Raw genomic sequence first — 19777 nt, 5'->3', positions numbered from 1 at the left:
CCTGTCTCCGGAACCCTCTTATCGCTTTGTCTCTGAGCCTGTGTCCGGAACCCTCTTATCGCTTTGTCTCCGGAACCCTCTTATCGCTTTGTCTCTGAGCCTGTGTCCAGAACCCTCATCAGTTTGTCTCCGAGCCTGTGTCCGGAACCCTCTTATCACTTTGTCTCCGAGCCTGTGTCCGGAACCCTCTTATCGCTTTGTCTCCGGAACCCTCTTATCGCTTTGTCTCTGAGCCTGTGTCCGGAACCCTCTTATCGCTTTGTCTCTGAGCCTGTGTCCAGAACCCTCATCACTTTGTCTCCGAGCCTGTGTCCGGAACCCTCTTATCGCTTTGTCTCTGAGCCTGTGTCCAGAACCCTCATCAGTTTGTCTCCGAGCCTGTGTCCGGAACCATCTTATCGCTTTGTCTCTGAGCCTGTCTCCGGTACCCTCTTATCGCTTTGTCTCTGAGCCTGTGTCCAGAACCCTCATCAGTTTGTCTCCGAGCCTGTGTCCGGAACCATCTTATCGCTTTGTCTCTGAGCCTGTCTCCGGTACCCTCTTATCGCTTTGTCTCTGAGCCTGTGTCCGGAACCCTCTTATCGCTTTGTCTCTGAGCCTGTGTCCGGAACCCTCTTATCGCTTTGTCTCTGAGCCTGTCTCCGGAACCCTCTTATCGCTTTGTCTCTGAGCCTGTGTCCGGAACCCTCTTATCGCTTTGTCTCTGAGCCTGTGTCCGGAACCCTCTTATCGCTTTGTCTCTGAGCCTGTGTCCGGAACCCTCTTATCGCTTTGTCTCTGAGCCTGTCTCCGGTACCCTCTTATCGCTTTGTCTCTGAGTCTGTGTCCGGAACCCTCTTATCGCTTTGTCTCTGAGCCTGTCTCCGGTACCCTCTTATCGCTTTGTCTCTGAGCCTGTGTCCGGAACCCTCTTATCGCTTTGTCTCTGAGCCTGTGTCCGGAACCCTCTTATCGCTTTGTCTCTGAGCCTGTCTCCGGTACCCTCTTATCGCTTTGTCTCTGAGCCTGTGTCCGGAACCCTCTTATCGCTTTGTCTCTGAGCCTGTCTCCGGTACCCTCTTATCGCTTTGTCTCTGAGCCTGTGTCCGGAACCCTCTTATCGCTTTGTCTCTGAGCCTGTCTCCGGTACCCTCTTATCGCTTTGTCTCTGAGCCTGTGTCCGGAACCCTCTTATCGCTTTGTCTCTGAGCCTGTGTCCGGAACCCTCTTATCGCTTTGTCTCTGAGCCTGTCTCCGGAACCCTCTTATCGCTTTGTCTCTGAGCCTGTGTCCGGAACCCTCTTATCGCTTTGTCTCTGAGCCTGTCTCCGGAACCCTCTTATCGCTTTGTCTCTGAGCCTGTGTCCGGAACCCTCTTATCGCTTTGTCTCTGAGCCTGTCTCTGGAACCCTCTTATCGCTTTGTCTCTGAGTCTGTGTCCGGAACCCTCTTATCGCTTTGTCTCTGAGCCTGTCTCCGGTACCCTCTTATCGCTTTGTCTCTGAGCCTGTGTCCGGAACCCTCTTATCGCTTTGTCTCTGAGCCTGTCTCCGGTACCCTCTTATCGCTTTGTCTCTGAGCCTGTCTCCGGTACCCTCTTATCGCTTTGTCTCTGAGTCTGTGTCCGGAACCCTCTTATCGCTTTGTCTCCGGAACCCTCTTATCGCTTTGTCTCTGAGCCTGTGTCCAGAACCCTCTTATCGCTTTGTCTCTGAGCCTGTCTCCGGTACCCTCTTATCGCTTTGTCTCTGAGCCTGTGTCCGGAACCCTCTTATCGCTTTGTCTCTGAGCCTGTGTCCGGAACCCTCTTATCGTTTTGTCTCTGAGCCTGTCTCCGGTACCCTCTTATCGCTTTGTCTCTGAGCCTGTGTCCGGAACCCTCTTATCGCTTTGTCTCTGAGCCTGTCTCCGGAACCCTCTTATCGCTTTGTCTCTTGGTTAATTCTATAGGTGGGTCTCGCAGCCACAACGTTTCTATTGGTGGCCCCGATCATAGCCAATCATATTTGTTTGCATCTTGTGAGACTTTAGGTAATGAGGTACAGGGGGGGTCATCTGGGGAGGGCCCATTGGTTCTGTAAAGCGCTTTGGTTACATATGTAATAAACAAATACAGTGTCTGAAACAACATGGTTTTTATTTTGGGAGCAAATGACCAGGACTCTTAATGTTTGTGTTACGTGTACATAGATATTCTTGGCTTAAAACCTGCCCCCAACAATGGGACTCACGGAAGCTTAAATCATCTCCTGCGTGTCACGTCTCATAAGCCCACCTTGCCGGATGAGGTCTCCAAACCGCTTCCAATTGTCACTTCTCCGTCCACTGTGAATGAAGAGCTGGGGTGTTCCTGTGACGACAAGGTAACGCGTCAGGAATGCGCAATGTGTCAGTAAATTACATGTAGAAGGTAACAATCATATACTAGACTGAGCAGTGCGAACAGTGTCCTAATCTGATAATACAGCGATCACACATATATGGAACGGAAACAAATTACTTCAAATTACTTCAACAAATGATTGTAAAGCTCTGATTACAAAACAAAAGCACATTCTGGTTACCAAATACACGTTTATTTCTTAACATAGCACATATCTTCCACTCATTGCTTTACCCTCCACCTCCCACCCAACCCATCTATCTCCCCCCCCCCCCCCCCCCCCCCCCATCACTCTGTCTCCTCTGCCCCCCCCCCCCCCCTCTCTGTCTCCTCTCTCCTCCCCTCTCTCTGGGGTAGATTTATTAAGCTTGGTGAAGTGATAAAGGGGGAAATTTACTAAAGGAAATTTGTAAAAAAATAGGTGTATTTGTATCCAGAAATACACTTATTTTTGACATTTACTATCCCGAAAATACGGCAATTCGTAGTCGTATTGATGTGCTATCAATACGAATATGAATTGCCGTATTTTCAGTATAGTAAATGTCAAAAATAAGTGTATTTCTGGATACAAATACACCTATTTTTTTTACAAATTTCCTTTAGTAAATTTCCCCCAAAGTGTCTGGTTTTTATCACCAGCCAATCAGCTCCTAACTGCCATTCTTCAAACCAAGCCTGTAACTTCACAGGTAGAAGTTGATTGGCCGGTGATGAAAACCAGACACTTTATCACTTCACCAAGCTTAATAAATTTGCCCCTCTGTCTCCGCTCTCTGTCTCCGCTCTCTCTCTCTCTCTCTCTCTCTCTCTCTCCCAGATGCACTAAGATTCAGAAGTGATAAAATGGAGAGTGATAAATGAGCCAGCCAATTAGCTCCTACCTGCCATGTCACAAACTGGGTTTGAAAAATGTCAGGCAGAAGCTGATTGGCTGGCTGTTTATCACTCTCCATTTTATCACTTTTAAAGTTTAGTGCATCTGGCCCTGTGTCTCTCGCTGTCTCTCTCTGTCTCTCTCTGTCTCTCTCTGTCTCTCTCTATCTGTCTCTCTCTGTCTCCTCTCTCCTCCCCCCTCTCTCTCTCCTCTCTCCTCCCCCCTCTCTCTCTGTCTGTCTCTCTCTCTCTGTCTCTCTCTCTCTTTCTCTGTCTGTCTCTCTCTTTCTTTCTCTCTGTCTCCTCTCTCCTCCCCCCTCTCTCTCTGTCTCTGTCTGTCTGTCTGTCTCTCTCTCTCCTCTCTCCCTCTCTCCCTAATTTATGACACATGTGACTGCTGCTCTGTACCTTGTGTATTGTGTAGCTGCACATTGTAATGAAGGCTAATGATTTCCTTGTACATGTTATTTTTCCCCACATTGTATATGAAGAATAAAGCTGAGGAACTGAATAAGCGACTTTATCTGAAAGGAACAGATGGTAAGGATGATGCACTCAGTCACAATGTAACACTTTTTATTCCATGCCCAGCATTGGTCCTCAGGATCATAGGCTCCGCCCCTGAGGACCCCTATGTATCTCTAGACTACCTGTGTATCCTAGTAGACCAAGTTTCATTATTTGCCATTATGTAATAGAATACACCTATCTGTATGAGCATCTAGGCTCCATTTTGCGACGGATTGACCTAAATCTGGTTTCTAGATCAGTGGTTTTCAACTTCGGTCCTCAAGGACCCTCAACAGTTCACATTTTCCAGGTCATCCTGCGAGTGCACAGGTGCACTCATTATTCGCTGACACATTTTAAAAGATCCACAGGTGGGGCTAATTACTACACCTGTGATTCTATGTGGGGACCTAGAAAACGTGCACTGTCTGGAGAACCACGGTCCAGGATGTTCGTAAATGGATGATTAGCATAGATCTAGATCAGAATTTATTGTATTCTGTTCCGCCGCCTTGGTGAGTCTGCGTGTGTCACTCATCTGTCTAATCAGGATTACATGTAAAGAAGGCTTAACCAAACTCCCCAGGTCCCCTCCGTTACTGAAAGTTGGGGGCTTGAGTGAATGATCCCCATGGATGATGTAGATCAAATTTCTTCTAGTCCATAGACGGGTCTTCAATTACCTCTCATCCGATGTAACATTATGGTTTGCAGCCACTATAAGTTCATTAATTTCCTGTATAATGATTGTTTATCAGAAATGTTTTATATGACCGTAAATTACCCTGTAATTGTAATTAAAGCCACTTATACCCCTTTTCCACTAGCAAAAATAACCTGGGATTTTGCATGAAACCGTGCATCAACCCGTGTTTTTCGCTAGTGGAAATGCGTTCCAAGGAAAAATCCCGGGTCGCCTGATCTGGGACTCCAACCTGGGTAGTTACCTGGGTTGGACCTGGGATGCTCCAGGGTCCAGGGGCAATGGAAACGGGTAACCCGGGTCGATGCGACCCATGTTCAGTTTACTGCAATGTAAAAGCCACCCCGGCCCCGCCTCCTGATGACGTCACCCGCATGGCATTATGCTGGGTCGCGAGACTTGTGGAAAAGTGTTTGTAAGCTGGGTCGCACCCGGGTACAAAATCCCGGGTGCAACCCGTCTTGTCTAATGGAAATAAGTTACATTGATACTTTAATTCTTGAAAACAAACAAATGATTTTTACCAGCCAATGAAATTGCATATCACTGTATCGGAGATGACCTCCACCGTAACACCGTATGACCTCATCCACATTTATTGGGTGTCGTTTCTGCTGCATTGATGTGTTGTTTGTTGGTAAGTTTATTTTTTATAGTCTGTACTTGGCACATATTTGCAATGAAAGGGCAGATTGAAGTACTGTAGGTCTAAGGCTTGAGCGATATCGAAAACTCAACGTCTTTTTTTGCAACATTAAGTTGGTTGACTTGGTGATTAGCATTGCTGTTCTATAGCTATGGGTTCACTTGCACCCAGTGCAGCATGTGTGCAGAGTTTGTATGTTCTCCTTCTACCAAAACATACTGGTACATTAATCATAGTGCGTTAGAGTGTAAGCTCCTTTTGGGGCAGGGACTGGTTTGAAATGGCGTTCACATTTTACTTTATTTGCAGTGAAATTAATTTGTGGTGTCTAGATTCTGGCTCCCAAAATGAACTTACAAGTGGACCTGTTCTCTGCTACGAAGTGTTAATTTGTTGTGGAAGCTGTTGTATTGTAGATCTGATTATCACAGAGCTGTGACCATATGTTTGTCATCATTAATTGCAGTAATTGTGTTTGTTTGTGTTGACAGATGTAACAGTAGACGAACTTAGCAATGAAATTAAGGAGGTGCCATCAAGGAACCCAGGTTTGTGTATTCATTATTCCTATAGATGTAACAGTCATTCGTCATTGTCCCTACAACCGACTCTGGGGGTGAATGTCAAGCAGTGAAGAAGTGGATCAGTGGATAAGTTGCCCATCGCAACCTATCAGCTTGCACCAACATTTCATTGAATGAACTTGTTAAATGCTGCCTTGAAGCTGATTGGGTCACTTTCCAGAGGTCCATTTTTCCTCTTTTCACTGTTTCCTACTTCAACCCCCTTGTTTCATTGTGCAACGCAACCCATTAAGTGTGTCTGTCCTGTCGTGTCTTATCTGTCAGTGAAGATAGAGGATCGACACATTAATGAATCTTTCTCTTTCCAACAATTGGCCAACCAGCCAAAGGCATGCCTGCTGAGGATGGGATGGAAGGGTCTGCACTCTTAGAGAGTTTAAGCGGCAGCTCAGAAGAGGCCGCTGTAAGTGCTTCATGGGAAAGGCAGCAAACGGAGTCCCCAGGATTATCTTTCAGTGCTGGTGAGCCCTTCAACCAAAGCCCTCTCATGGCTGTCCAGCTCCTCAACCCAAATAAAACTAACACCCCATTTGCATTTGTCACACAAAATTCCTCCATCCTTTTTCAATCCTTTCATTTTCTGCATCCACAAGTGATAATGGCAGTTTCTGACCGGCTGGAACACCACCACCATCCCCTGCTGCTACTACGTGCCCAGCAACAGTCCGTTCTATTTGATTTTTATTTAAAAAAAAAAAAAAATCAATAGGTCAGATATCGGTGTGTGTGTTTTTTTAAATTGTGTTTTTTTAAATTGTTTTTTTTTTATTTGTTGTTGTGTTTCTTATTGTGTGTTTTTTATTGTTTTTTTTATTTTAATTGTTTTTATTGTGTATTTTTATTGTGTTTTTTTTATATATATATTTTTTTAAACTATTCAAAGAGAAAGCAATAATAAGCAGACAAAATAAGTTAATCATTTTTAAAATTTATTTTTTTAGCAGTGTTTTTATTTTATTTTTTACATGATGTGTTAAGATATTTGATTTATTTATGGAACAATTGATTTCCAGTGCATTGCGGATGCATACCTATTTGTTTGGAGCATATGCTGAGATGTCACGTTGCTTTGTGTCCTGTTCTCCGGCCTCTCCTTGCGGTTAAGTCCGTAGTTAGTGGAGACCAGTCCTGCCGGGTATTTGTGTAGACGCAAACACCTATTTTATTAATATGACTCTGATCCAGATAAATGTTCCCCAGGACTCTACAGCTACCCAGGTGTGTCTTAACAGCATGGTATTTCCTGGGAAAACAATGCACTGGGGGCCCCAACACTCATCCACAGAATCCCAAAAATCCATGCTCCCTCCCAGCAGCCCTGCGCCGTCTCTCCACAAGCTTCTACAGAGTGTATGGCTGTCGGCACTGATTGGTGGATAGCCTTAGTCATCCAGCCAACAGCATGCTGACTGCCCCTCACTGTCTGGCTGGGAGGCTGGTAGAGGATGTGGCGTGACTGCTTTCATTGTGTGACCACCAGCTACTTGGATGCCCCTAGAATTGTGGGTCCCCGTGCAGCTGCCCAGTGTGCCTATACATTAAGATGCAGCAACGTTCATTATTTATGGCTTGTTGCAATTGTTCTCATATTCATAAGCTGCCCAATGAGGTCTAGTATAGGTCAAAGGCTCCCAAACACGGTCCTCAAGGCACCCCAACAGTACCGGGTTTTGAGATTATCCATGCTGGTCACAGGTGGCCTTTGATACATCATTTAATTTGATTTAACCATGGATATACGTTAAACCTGGACTGTTAGGGAACCTCTGGTATAGTCCCAGGTTCACTAGAATAGGTCCTTTATGTACTATAAGTGTCGCCGTGGGTGATTGCCCAACTGTGTACATCTGATTTATTGCTTTTCTGATTGACCACATCTGCTTTTCTATGTAGCGCAGAAGCTCTTTACAGGCTGATTCCTCTGTCCTGCTGTGGCTCATTCCCTCGTATCCTCCCAGAAACGCCTTGTATTTAGTTGCCTATATTTTAAGAACCATTATTCTTCTGGATAAAAAAAAAAAAAACTGATAAAATACATACGTCCAGTTCTTGCTGCAATATAAAGTATTACATCACATGTCGTATCTCGTCGTGGATGAGGTCATTATTAGTAGATGTGACCTGTGATGCAATACTGTCTTGGACGGGTGCTTAAACCAGGCTGACCGAGGTACTGTGCTTAAGCATGGGTATCATCATAACCTAGACTGTTAGGGTGCCTTGAGGACTCAATTTGGCAACCCCTATACCTTGTGGTATAAAATGATTACAGTGGTTCGGTGTGACTGCAAACCATAATTCTACAGCATTGTGTTAACTTTAAATAAGTTTTTGAAAATGTATACATTTGGAACCAAAAGTTTTTATGTTGTGTATGTGCGTGCGCGCTAAGGCCAGCGCCGGATTAAACGCTGACCTAGGCAGTAGAAATTTCAAGGACCTCCGGTTCTGCATCTGATGCCTCTCCATTTATGCACTGTAAGGGGGTAGTCAATCTCCCGCCGCTATTCCCGACGGGGGAGAAATAGCGGCAGGGCCCTATTCAATGCTGTCTTCCCCAACAGCATTGAACAGGGATCTCGCTAGAACATACCCAACTTTACAAGCAGTCGGGCACGTTCTACCAAGAACGACCAGGAATTGGCGAGCTCCTGGCCACAGCTCGGCGCTTGGCAGACGAGACATTGAATCCCGCCTGCCGAGCTGACGCCAAGCCGGCCGAGAATGGGACCAGGTCACAGCTGATTGAATACCCCCCTTAGTTGTTAATGGGTACATGACTACACTATTGAGTCTTTAGTGTAATGTTTTGTTTTTCTTCTTTGAGTTGATTTTTTTTTTTACTTTTGGAAAGAATTGAATAAAGTGTGATTGTCTTGATCTTTCAAGATCAAATCTGTACTATTTTGATCCATTGTCACGGGGCCTCTAAACGGTGCTGGCCCATAGGCCGGTACCTACTCTGCCTATTTGGTAATCCGGCACCGGCTAAGGCTTAAACTGGATGCCCTGCTTACCATTGCATTAACCAACTAAGTCTCCCGTTTTCTATCATGTTCCCGTTTCAACATCATGTATGTTCTCCCTCCAGTAAGGATGCGAGTGCGAGGATTTCAAGCTATTTAAATATTATTTTTATTTATTGGTTTTATTGCAATTGCCACACAGAAAAAAAAAATATTATTTTTAAGTGGTGACTGTATGTTCCTGTTCATCAATGCTTGGGATCTCCCTGTGTTTCCAGATAAGAACCTCTTGTACGGGAGACCGGCAGTGCTGTTTAAGACCAAGTATACGCTATTGCATCACAGTGACTTTGTAAGCGCCTACAGTGAAGCTTTGCTGATGCCCCTCTGGACATCGTATACCGTTTTGAAGCAGGTCAGTGGCCATTTGTCATAAGACGCCTAGCGGTTGATATTCTCCTTCAACCCCCAGTCTTCTATAAAGAAATAACCATATATGTCGGGAATAGGTTTAAAGCCTTAGCTGTCATTTATCATGGGGGCTACAAAAATCCATAGTTTCCAGGTTAACCCAAACCATTAAGTAACTGTGGGCCGCTGAATGCTCCACAGTGCGCACAGAGCAAGGAGAACCGCCTCCCCTTTCCCCTGACTCCGCATTGACACTCCCACAAGGGCGGGGTCACACCATGGCCTCACTGATGCGCAAATAAAAGGTTTGCGAATTTGTCCAATAAAAATCAAAACAGATAAATCTCTAGCAACCAGAAAACGTCTCCGACTGTGTAACCCTTGAGTGCCAAAATCTTCCTGAGAGATGGGCAAAATACCCGCTAAAAATGCCAAAGCCGCTCACATTTGTTATATAAATTCAAATAAAAAGTGTTGTGTAAAAAGATGATCTTTCCTATATAAGGTAACCATTACCGGTCATTATGATGAATACAAATGTTTGCTTGGCAATTTTGACACCTCTATTGACATTCACTTGGCGCTCAAAGGGTTAAACACCTTATTGTCCTCCATTTGCCCCTTGTCTTCTGTTTTCATTGATCTTCATTAATTTAACCTCCAACAGCCCAGAATGATGTGCACCAGAATATTTTTCATATGGGGGCCAATGTTTTTTTTTTTTTCCCAGGGGGGACCAATGTGTTTTTTCCTTGTGGGGGTCTAATTGTGTGCCTTGGCAATTTTAAAATCTTGTTTGGTGTGCCGCAAGTTGAAAGAGGTTAAAAGTCACCGATCCACGCCAACAGTTATACGCCGCCGGTAAAATACTCTGTATCAAATTATGCAATTTATTATTGTCGCAGGCTGAAGTATCTGGCATCCCGGATTATTTATCAACCTGCGTAAGACTGGATCCCCGCGTCTCTCCTGGCAACAGTCAAAGCTGCTCCGCTTACAAGGCAGATAAGCAGATGTCCTATGGATTTCTGTTCCCACCGCGTGAGTCCTGTCCCTGCATCTTGAGTCATACGCGTGCGGCTTTTCTTACCGTCTCTGTTTAAGCATTGTCTGTCCGTACCAGTAGATGGGATGATTTCCTAAGAGAGAGCAGAGGTGGGGAACACCATGCTTGAAGATAATATGGGTGTTTGCAGAGCGGTGGGTTAAGGGGCATCCAGGGCCTGTTAGGGCTTGTAGGGCCCCAGGCAACGAAGTCTTGGGGGCTCCTTCGAATAAAATGGCAACAGACGAGCTTATCTGTGAGGGCAGGTCTAACGGCACTGGTCTCGGAGGAGATAAAGTGAGCAGCATTTAGGAGGGCCGGTGGTCTTGGCGTCAGAGACACCAGGAGGGACAGTTCATGGCGTTCTATGTAATTCATACAAAAAAGGGCTCTTCATGGAGGAGCTTGGTTGGGGTTTGGGGTGGTTGGGGCCCTGGTTTATTTGTTTCCTACACTGCAAGTCCAGTTGTTGTAAATTTCTTTGCTCAATGTGTGAGAGATTGCTGACTGGCTGAAAGAGCGCTCAGCCAATCACAGGCCGCCCATTCATTGTATGGGCTTTTTTATTTAATTCATTACTGACAGCTCCCGGCCGGCTCCCCCTGCCTGGCTCTATGCCGCCTGTGTCCCCCGCAGCGTCCCCAGCCCCCCCCTGCTCCCTCCACCGCCGCGCCACCCCACTAGGTCCCAAGTCGGGTGGTCGGACGTGCAGCAGGTCCGACCACCCGACGCAGATCCGATGCGCACGGGACCGCGCATCGGATCTGAGGGGACATCAAAACTAGCCGATTTTGGTCCGATTTCGGCCAGATCCGACTGATCTGGCCGAAATCGGACCAAAATCGGCTAGTGTATGGGGGCCTTAAGATCAGGGTGGGAGATATGGGAGATAAGACTCTGAGGAGAACAGCCAGGTGTGGGTGGAAACGTTGAAGGTCAATAGATGGACACCTGGAAAAGGTCAACCACAATTTTTTTTTTAAATTCATTTATTTTATGGTGTTTGGTGTCAATGTCGACATGGACCCCCAAATAGTATAGCTCAGCAAGCTTAGGACCAGGTGCATCACTCACTTCACCATACAATTGGAGTCTCCGGTAATCTTAAAGCATGAAAAATTTCAACAAAGTATAATAAAAAAAAGTGAAAAACGCAGGTTGACTTTTTTCACCGGTCAATTTTTTTTTTGCATGGGTCAACTTTTTTTGCTTGTGTCGACCTTTTCCATATCTACATTTTGTCAAAGTTGACACTTTTAACCAGATACCAAACAGGCGCATGTGATCCCATCCCGATTCATCCCTTATGTACTATAGTAGGGGTAGTGGACTAATGTACAGATCGTGTTACTGCTTACAGTTACTACTGGTCATCACGGGTCAGTTCTGATCACGCGGCCTCCGTTTTGCTCACATTTTAAAAAAATATAATAATTTATATTAATTTAAAAATTTTTTTTTTTTCAGAATTAAGTTCCTCCGCAGAAGCCAAATATGATGCTTTCCTCATCACAAATATCATCCCCATATATCCTGCTTTTAAAAGTAAGTGACCATAGAGAACAGGCATGCCTTTTATTATTCATAGTGGTTTCTTATTCCTGTGTTTAATATTTTATTCCTTTTTAGCCTTAACTAGAATCTGGTGAATAATGTGGGGTCTTGTCCGGACATACTTGGCAAGGGGGGGCCGTGGATCGCTACACTCGGCACACTATTTTATTCTCCCTCTATGGGTGTTGTGTACACCCATAGAGGGAGAAAGTGCCGGCATTGCAGCGGTCAGGATTCCAGCGTCTGTATTTTGACCGTCAGGATTCCGACTGCCGAGATTTTGACCTCATCCCCAACAGAGAATACAGAAATGCGGTAAAAATCCTGCCCTATGGGTCTTAGCAATTCCAAATGTGTATTGTGCAAGGTCACAGGATTAGATTTATGAAAACTTGGAGAGAGATAAAGTACCAAACCAGCTGGTTTGTAAATGATCTCTCTCCAATTTTATCTCTGCCAAGCTCTGATAAATGTCACCCGCAGTGAGTGTGCTTACACATACACTGATCAGAGTGTCTACCGCTAGCTTAGGAAGTGTCTACATACATGAGCACCACATGACTTGGTAACGCTGACCGTCCTTTCAGTCTACATTTTTTGTTAAAATGCATCTGCTTCTTAAGGGGATGCAAATAAATCACACAAGCAGCTTTTGTGGATTAAAACAATATGCTTCATAACTATATTCTCTGTGAGACTGCAGCTGTGTCTGCATACAAAATGCACAAGTTGGTGTTTTCCTGGAAACCCCTGTACAGTGTAGCATTTTGGAATTACAGTAGATACATACGCGGTCAGACACAGAATATAGGCATGTACTGTAGCATATAGGGTTACCACCTAGTCCCTTTAATTCCGGACACATATTAATTACACAGGTTCCGTGGCTGGCTGACTTCAAGACTCCACTTCACCTGATTTTAAACTGCCACAGAACCTGTGTAATTAACATGTGTCCGGAATTAAAGGGACTAGGTGGTAACCCTAGTAGCATATCATTTTAATCTGCAAAAGTTGCTTGTGCGTTTTGCAACATCTTTTTTTTTTTTTGCAACAATTTATCTATGATGATTAATGTTCATGGTTAAATCCATCTGCAGTCAGTGGATTTATACAATCTTGCTGTGCAACTTAATCCTATATCAACGATATATTGCAGCTCTATTAGAGCAAAACTGTAAAATGAGGGACACTGTTCATAATCACAAAAACTACCAGGGATCATTTTACCTTTTTTTAGCACCTTTATGAGTCGAATTTGGAAAAATCCCTACTTAGTGGGTGGCTGCAAATAACTGTCACATTTCCCAGACTACCCAGCAAGTTACATGTCCCAAGTCAGCCAACAGGTGCACAGGGAGAGGTCACCAACTGTCACAGTTTCCAGAGCACAACGGTGATGCATTGTAAATGGCAGGTGGGCGTCTTGCCACATACTGTAAAACAAAGCCATTAATTACAACTTTAAAATTATGGACCAAGACCTTTTAATTTGTTATATAATGTGCCCTGCTGATACAACGGCATCATAAAAACGTCACTCGTAAAAATGTGTCCTTCTGCTAGTAATACATAGACGATGGCGCATATTCTTTGAAATAAAAACTTACTTTGTTTTTAATGTATAAATAAGTATACGGTTATTTTTTTTTTTATCAGAGATCTGGAACTATGTTCAGAGAGTCTTGGTGAAACGGTACGCGTCAGAAAGGAATGGCGTTAACGTAATCGCTGGGCCGGTCTTCGACTATGACTACGACGGTTTATATGACACCGCAGACAAAATAAAAACGTAAGAGGTTACTAAATAATTTTCCCTTTCAAATGTGTAAAAATTTTAGTTCTATTTCAAATGAGATGGTGCTAAATAAATAAGGTTCTGATTGGTTGCCCGGAGCAACATCCCATGTGACATAGAATTTCTCTCTATAACTTTATAATGAACAGAGAATCATTGGTAAATTGCATGGTGGAATGGGTATGGGTCATTGGGTTGACCAAATTTAGGCCGACATGCATTGGGTCGACAGGGATTATGTCAACACAGAGTTGGAAGTTCGACACAAGCATTAGGTTGATAGTCAAAAGGTCGACATGCCTTTTTCACGTTTTTGTCCCGAATGTTGCCATAGTCTACATAGACACCATCCAAGTGTACCGTGTCCCCTCACATGGTTCACCGTACTCACCATCATTTGGACATGATGCCGCGCTGTGCTTGGCGCACAGTTTTATTCTCCCGCCACGCCCTAGTGGATGGTAGGGAATGAAATCCCGCCTGTCGGCAAATGTTGGTTAAAAAAAAAATTAGTGAAAAACTCATGTCAGCGATTTCACTGTCAATGTTCCCATTGTCGACCTTCCAACTCTGTCGACCTTAGCCATGTTGACCAATTTCACGATTCTGTATATATCATAATCCAGTATATACTGTAGTATGGTGTTATATTAATGGCACATCAGAGGTATTGTGTGCACAGGTAAGTTATATATAGTAGGTCCACTAGAAAGAAAAATGTCTGAATGATATATTTTATGTTCTTACCCCCAGATTTGTGGATGGATCCATCCCAGTCCCGACACATTACTTCTTCATTATAACCAGCTGTCTGGACCAAACCCAAACAGCTGATAACTGCGATGGCAGGTTATCCGTCATGTCTTTCATCATCCCACACCGACCGGACAACGATGAAAGCTGCAATGTAAGTGAATGTTTTATCTGTTGCTATGAGAATAGGTTCCCCTTCTGTGCAAATCCTGTAGGACGGTCCTGGGGTTTTATGTGTATTTTCTGACTCTAGGAATGCTAGAGGGACATTTATAACCTCTCCGCCACTGATGACAAAAGGCTGTAAAACGCGTCACATGGGGGGTAAAAAAGTTTTATGGACTGGACATTGTATACATTTTTTGAAAATTGAAAGTATGAGACTCGTTCCTCTGTGTTTGTGGCCAAAACAGGTAATTGATGGATGTGATAAAGCTGCAGGCAGTCCCGGAATTCTGGTGATTCTGCTGATATTGTTAAAGTGCCAATTGTTTAAAAGGCAGACTTTCTTTTTCCGTTAGATGATCACATCACCTATTTAGTCAAATCCGACTACCCTTCCTGTCCCTAACATGGCCTGCCTTAAGGAACCAAGGGATAGGAAACCAGAAAACTTCCTCAAGGTGATTTATTCTAATGTGGGAGCTAAACTGTATTGCATCCACTTGGGTAGACCTTTCTGGTGTCCACAGGCGCCTCTTTGTAACATGGCCATTGACAGAGGTCTTCTAACCTCTAAAGTGTTAGCTTCTGTTGTGGTAGCCAGGAAAGAAGCTTGTCTTCATACCTGGTTCTCCGGTAATAACTCTAAGAAGATTGTAGATATGGTGGATTTTCTTCTTCCGGTAGCCCCCTGGTCGTCCTTTCTTTCACAGAGCAAAGTCAAGAGTTTGTCCAGGGTTCTTCCACCAAGGGCACCAAGTCCAGAATAGACCTGGTCCACCAGACATTCTCCTACCAAGATGACTGACCAGTTCTCCGCATGGCAGGGTTTGCTGCTACATGGGAAACCTCTAAGTAGTGCAGCTTTTTTCTCTGATGTGTGGATGGCAACTATGACGGATGCCTGGGTCAGAGATGTGGTTTCCGAAGGCTAGGCCCAAACCTTTTGGGAACTTCCACATTAAAAAATTTTCTACAGGCCTTCCACTAAATCCAGAGATGCCTAAGCACTGTAGGATGCAATCAGCTCACTTCTGGCCCCAATTGTCATCATCCCCGTTTCCCTTGTCTCAGAGAGGCCTGGACTTCTTTGCCTATCTCTTTCTGGCTCAAAAGCCGGGTGGCTCTTTCTTACTCATTCACAACAGGTACCTTTGGGATGTAAAGTTTTGCAGAGTCTTCGCTCAATCATTCTGGTTCTGGAACTGGGGTATTTTTATGGCCTCCCTAGATATCCTGAATGCCTATCTACAAGTCGGCAGCACTTCCTCAGGTCTGTAGTATGGTTGGAACACTTCCATTTTCAGGCTTTTCGATGTTGACTTCCCACGGCTCCACATATTTTCACGAATGTTATGGAAACATATCTACGATGCAGTGGGGTCAAACGTCTGCCTTATCTGGATGACCAATTCCTTCTGACCCAGTCTATGGATGGGGTAAAGGATCACATTCGCCTTACAGTGGACTTACTCCAGTCTCACAAGTGGATCATCATTTGGCAGAAATCCACCTTCAGTCCATCTCAGCAGATGCTTAATTTAGTGACCTTACTTGATTCAGATTTCAGAGGTCTGTCACTCGCTCTTGTGGTGGCTCCACTGGTCCTCCCTGGACAATACTGTCTCTTTTTTTTGGATCCAAAACTGGGTCCTGCTCAACACTGATGCAATTATTCGAGGGTGGCGGACTTGTCATGAGATGTTTCATGGTTGGTGTGTGGCTTGGGAGAGCTGGCATGGTTTGGTACATGCATTTTCTGGGTCTCTCCATTCATGCTCTGCTACACCTTCTTCTCAGAGTGGATCTTTTGTCTCAGGGCTCATACTTCCATCTGATCCTGGACCATTTTGCTTTGAGACATCCTTCCTGAGACAGAAGGGATTCTCCAGGTTGGTTTGTACCATGCTTAATGTCAGGAAGCCTTGCTCTGCCAGGATTTGTCACCAGAGAACATACTTTAACTGGCGTTCAACTCAAGGCTACAACCCAGGTCTTTCCTCATATTGCAAGTCCTGCCTTTCTTAAAGGCTGGTCTGGATTTAGGCCTTTTTCATTTGTTCCATAAAGGTACATTTCTGTTCTCTTACATCGGCAGATTGTGCTGGTATGGACTTTTCTGAAGGGTGTTCTCTATGTGCAACCTCTGTTCCACTGTGGCTCTGTGGATCTTATATTTGGCTCTTTGGACTCCTCCTTTGAGCCCTTGGACACTGTATTCATTTGCTGACGTACATGAAAGACCTTTTTTTTTTGTCTGGGTATTTATTTTTTTGCTAAAAATTACCCTGATAAACCAGTAGGTATGGCACCTTTTGGTTTGTTTTGCACTCTTACCGTTTCCTTTTTCTCTTCCATGTTGTGCTTTGATCTGAAGTGTGTTCAGGTCTTCCTTATTCCTCCACTACTTGAGCCTGTTAAGGCAACTGGTCCTCTAGTGGCTGGGACAGGGTATACGGAGGAGGGAGCTTGGGATGCTGGGAAAAAAATGTAACAGTTTGGTGCCCAGACTACATCTCACCACCAATACCCAGTGTGAAGCTTGTGTTCCCTGTGGTTTTCAAGAACAGGATTTAACTGGTAGAACAGTGGTTCCCAAACTCTGTCCTCTAGTACCCCCAACAGTTCACAGGTGTACTAATTACTCATTGATACATTTTAAAATATCCATGGATGGAGCTATTTATTTCACTTGTGTATCTGTGAGGAGATATGGGAAATGTGCACTATTGGGGGTCCTTGAGGACCGAATTTGGAAACCACTGAGTTAGAACATAATCTTTCTTTTTTATTTTATTTTTTTATCCCTTTTTTTGAAGAGCTGTAGTAGCTCTGTGCTCCCCAGTGTCACAATTTAACCCATAAATAGGACTAAATGCACCATTTCTGAAGCTTTCAATCAGGCATGTCCAAACTATAGTCCTCCAGCTGTTAGAAACTAGAAGTCCCATCATGCCTTGCCACAGTTTTGCGATTTAGGTAATGCTATAATTATTGCAAGGCATGCTGGGATGTGTAGTTTCACAACAGCTATACTTTGGGGAGATTGGGTGGTAACAGGTACTGTGACCAGGTGGCCTGTCGAGTGCGTTGTGAATGCGCCTTACAGTCTTATCAGTGGAATTGTAGATTTCTATAAAAGTCCCTTATTTTTACAGGAGCAGAAAAAACGGGTTTCTATAATCAGGCACGGTGGCATGAGCAAAGTGCAAATAATAATTTAAGGGGTGTGGCTCATTAGGTTGACCAAACTAAGGTCGACAGGCCTCAGTGGACACATGAAAAAAGGTCGACATGGCTAAGGTTCACAGGGTCATTAGGTCGACAGTCAAAATTTTGACATGGGTTTTTCAATTTTTTGTTTTTTTTTCATGTCCCGAATGTCTACATGGAGACCAGATCGGGATTGGTGTCTTGGCACACTATTATAATCTCCCTTCACTCTGTAGTGGATGGTAGGGCATGAAATACCGCCTGTTGGCACATGTCTCAAAAAAACCTGTATGACTGTCGACCTATCGACCCTGTTGACATTAGCCATGTCGAATGTTTCCATGTGTTCACCTTCGGTGGTTGACACAATGCATGTCGACCTTAAGACTTGTCAACCGAAAGACCGTTTACCGATTTAAGATGTATTGTTACACAGATTCCAGGATGCTGATGGTATACTTATTGTAAGTAAATCATTTTAGCAGAGACCTCAGTTGTCTATCGGAAGACTTTTATGTTTTGCTTAAGAGCATTTAAAAAAAAAAAAACATTTTACGTGAATTGTTTTTTTTTTCAGTATGTAGCTTATTCTCATACAACTAATTATTGTACAAAGAACTCAAATGACGCTTCTACTATTTTTACTAGTCCCTGAGTTTACAGTAAATATTTCACAAAATTGGGGATTAGCATCTATAAACCTCCTTGAAAAGTGCTCAATTCATTGTCTTGTGCAATACTGGAATCTGTGTGTGTCTATACGTGTGTGTCTGTATATGTGTGCCCGCAGTACTCATCTGTTCTATAAAGTAGATCTGCCAGCGACGCCTGTACATCTGTCTTAGAAATAAATCTGTGTTTGTGATTACATTTTCACTCCTGCCCCCAATGCAAGAATAGAGCAAGAAGAGACGGGTAAGAAATCTGGCTTTGAAAAAAAATTCAAAAATAAAATTTTCTTTTATATACTGTTGAGAAAAGTGTAATAATGGTGACTTGGGAAAGGTAAGTCTATAAAGCAGCGGTGGATAGACCTTGAAAATTTACTAAGTTGGGAGTTATATTGAAGATAAGATGTTGACCATGGGTTGCTATGGGCAACCTCCTATCTCCAATAGAACTCCCATCTTAGTAAATTTACCCCATTGTGCGCCAAACGGACATTGCTCTAACATTTTACTAAAACCAACTTTTTCTTTTGGAACGTAACTGAAAAAAAGAAACTTGCTTTCTCTCTTATTATCTGCGCCCACATTGTTAGTACATTAACACTTCCGATATCCATACATAGAATGGTCTTCGGTGCATCGTGGCAGTACATTAACGGGCCCCTCTGGTCTCCAAACGTCTAGAAGCCTTTTTACCTTGCGCATGGCGGCTTTACCGCTTCTCTTTTCTTGATATTTAGGAGTCACAACTGGCATCTATAAGGAAACTAATACAAATCACTGGCAGTCTGATGCCGTCCTACATGGGTCATCACGGGAGAGGGGCTTTGCCAGCAATTCAACTTGTGGGACCCCCCCACAAAGTTGTTGCCCCTGAGTTCCCACCGGGTTGATCTTAAATTGAGATCTGAAATCTCCTACACCAAGGATGAGGCTGGCGCCAATGCTGATAATGTAATGACGGCTGCGTTGGCCAGCGGAGGACGGTTGCGTAGATGCAGTCAATTCTGATTTATAGGCGGGTGAGCGATTGGTGTTCCAATCACTGTCCACTCCATGCGTGACACCAAGCACTTTCACTACATAGGAGTCTATTCAATTAGAGTCGAAAACTGCATTTTGTCGGAAAATGGCGGGTTTCGACTTTTTTTTAAGTCGAATCCATGATTCGACCTATTTTAATTTTTTAGATTTTTTTTTTTCCCCAACAGGTTGGAATGCTCACAATTGAATAGGTATTGTTGGATCCATTCCGACAAATGCATGGCGGTATGGCTCCGATTTTAATTGAATACACTCCATAGGGCCTGAGTTATTTAATACAAAAGTTGGACTATATAACAAGTTACTATGGCATATATTCTATATTATGGTCCACAATACACACAAAGCAAGAACTTCTAGCGTTAAAGTATTTAACTGTTTGCCCATCTCTTTCATTCACCTGTTTTCCGTTATCCATTTTTCACTTAAGTGGTGAAAAATGCGCCCCCCCCCTCCTTACAAACAGGGATTGCCCCTCCCAA

General features: G+C 44.0%; 1 protein-coding gene across 7 annotated transcripts in view; it reads left to right on the top strand.

Moving 5' to 3' along the window:
- The window catches only part of ENPP2 (ectonucleotide pyrophosphatase/phosphodiesterase 2), a 97760-nt gene that overhangs the window by 69863 nt on the left and 8120 nt on the right, over positions 1-19777 (top strand). For 2 of the 7 annotated variants that reach the window (XM_083186734.1, XM_083186733.1), the window contains exons 18-27: positions 2170-2342; positions 3730-3778; positions 5589-5645; positions 6005-6142; positions 8926-9062; positions 9964-10099; positions 11571-11648; positions 13317-13449; positions 14209-14362; positions 18484-18498. In XM_083186734.1, coding sequence (XP_083042860.1) covers positions 2170-2342; positions 3730-3778; positions 5589-5645; positions 6005-6142; positions 8926-9062; positions 9964-10099; positions 11571-11648; positions 13317-13449; positions 14209-14362; positions 18484-18498 — 1070 coding nt within the window. The remainder of the gene's footprint in view (positions 1-2169; positions 2343-3729; positions 3779-5588; positions 5646-6004; positions 6143-8925; positions 9063-9963; positions 10100-11570; positions 11649-13316; positions 13450-14208; positions 14363-18483; positions 18499-19777) is intronic. The other 5 variants (XM_083186735.1, XM_083186736.1, XM_083186738.1 and 2 more) reach the window with 3 other exon arrangements.

This window comes from Crinia signifera, chromosome 5 (genome assembly GCF_055691185.1).
Source record: "Crinia signifera chromosome 5, ASM5569118v1, whole genome shotgun sequence".
Lineage (NCBI taxonomy): Eukaryota > Metazoa > Chordata > Amphibia > Anura > Myobatrachidae > Crinia > Crinia signifera.
This window is presented reverse-complemented; position numbering and strand designations above follow the sequence as displayed.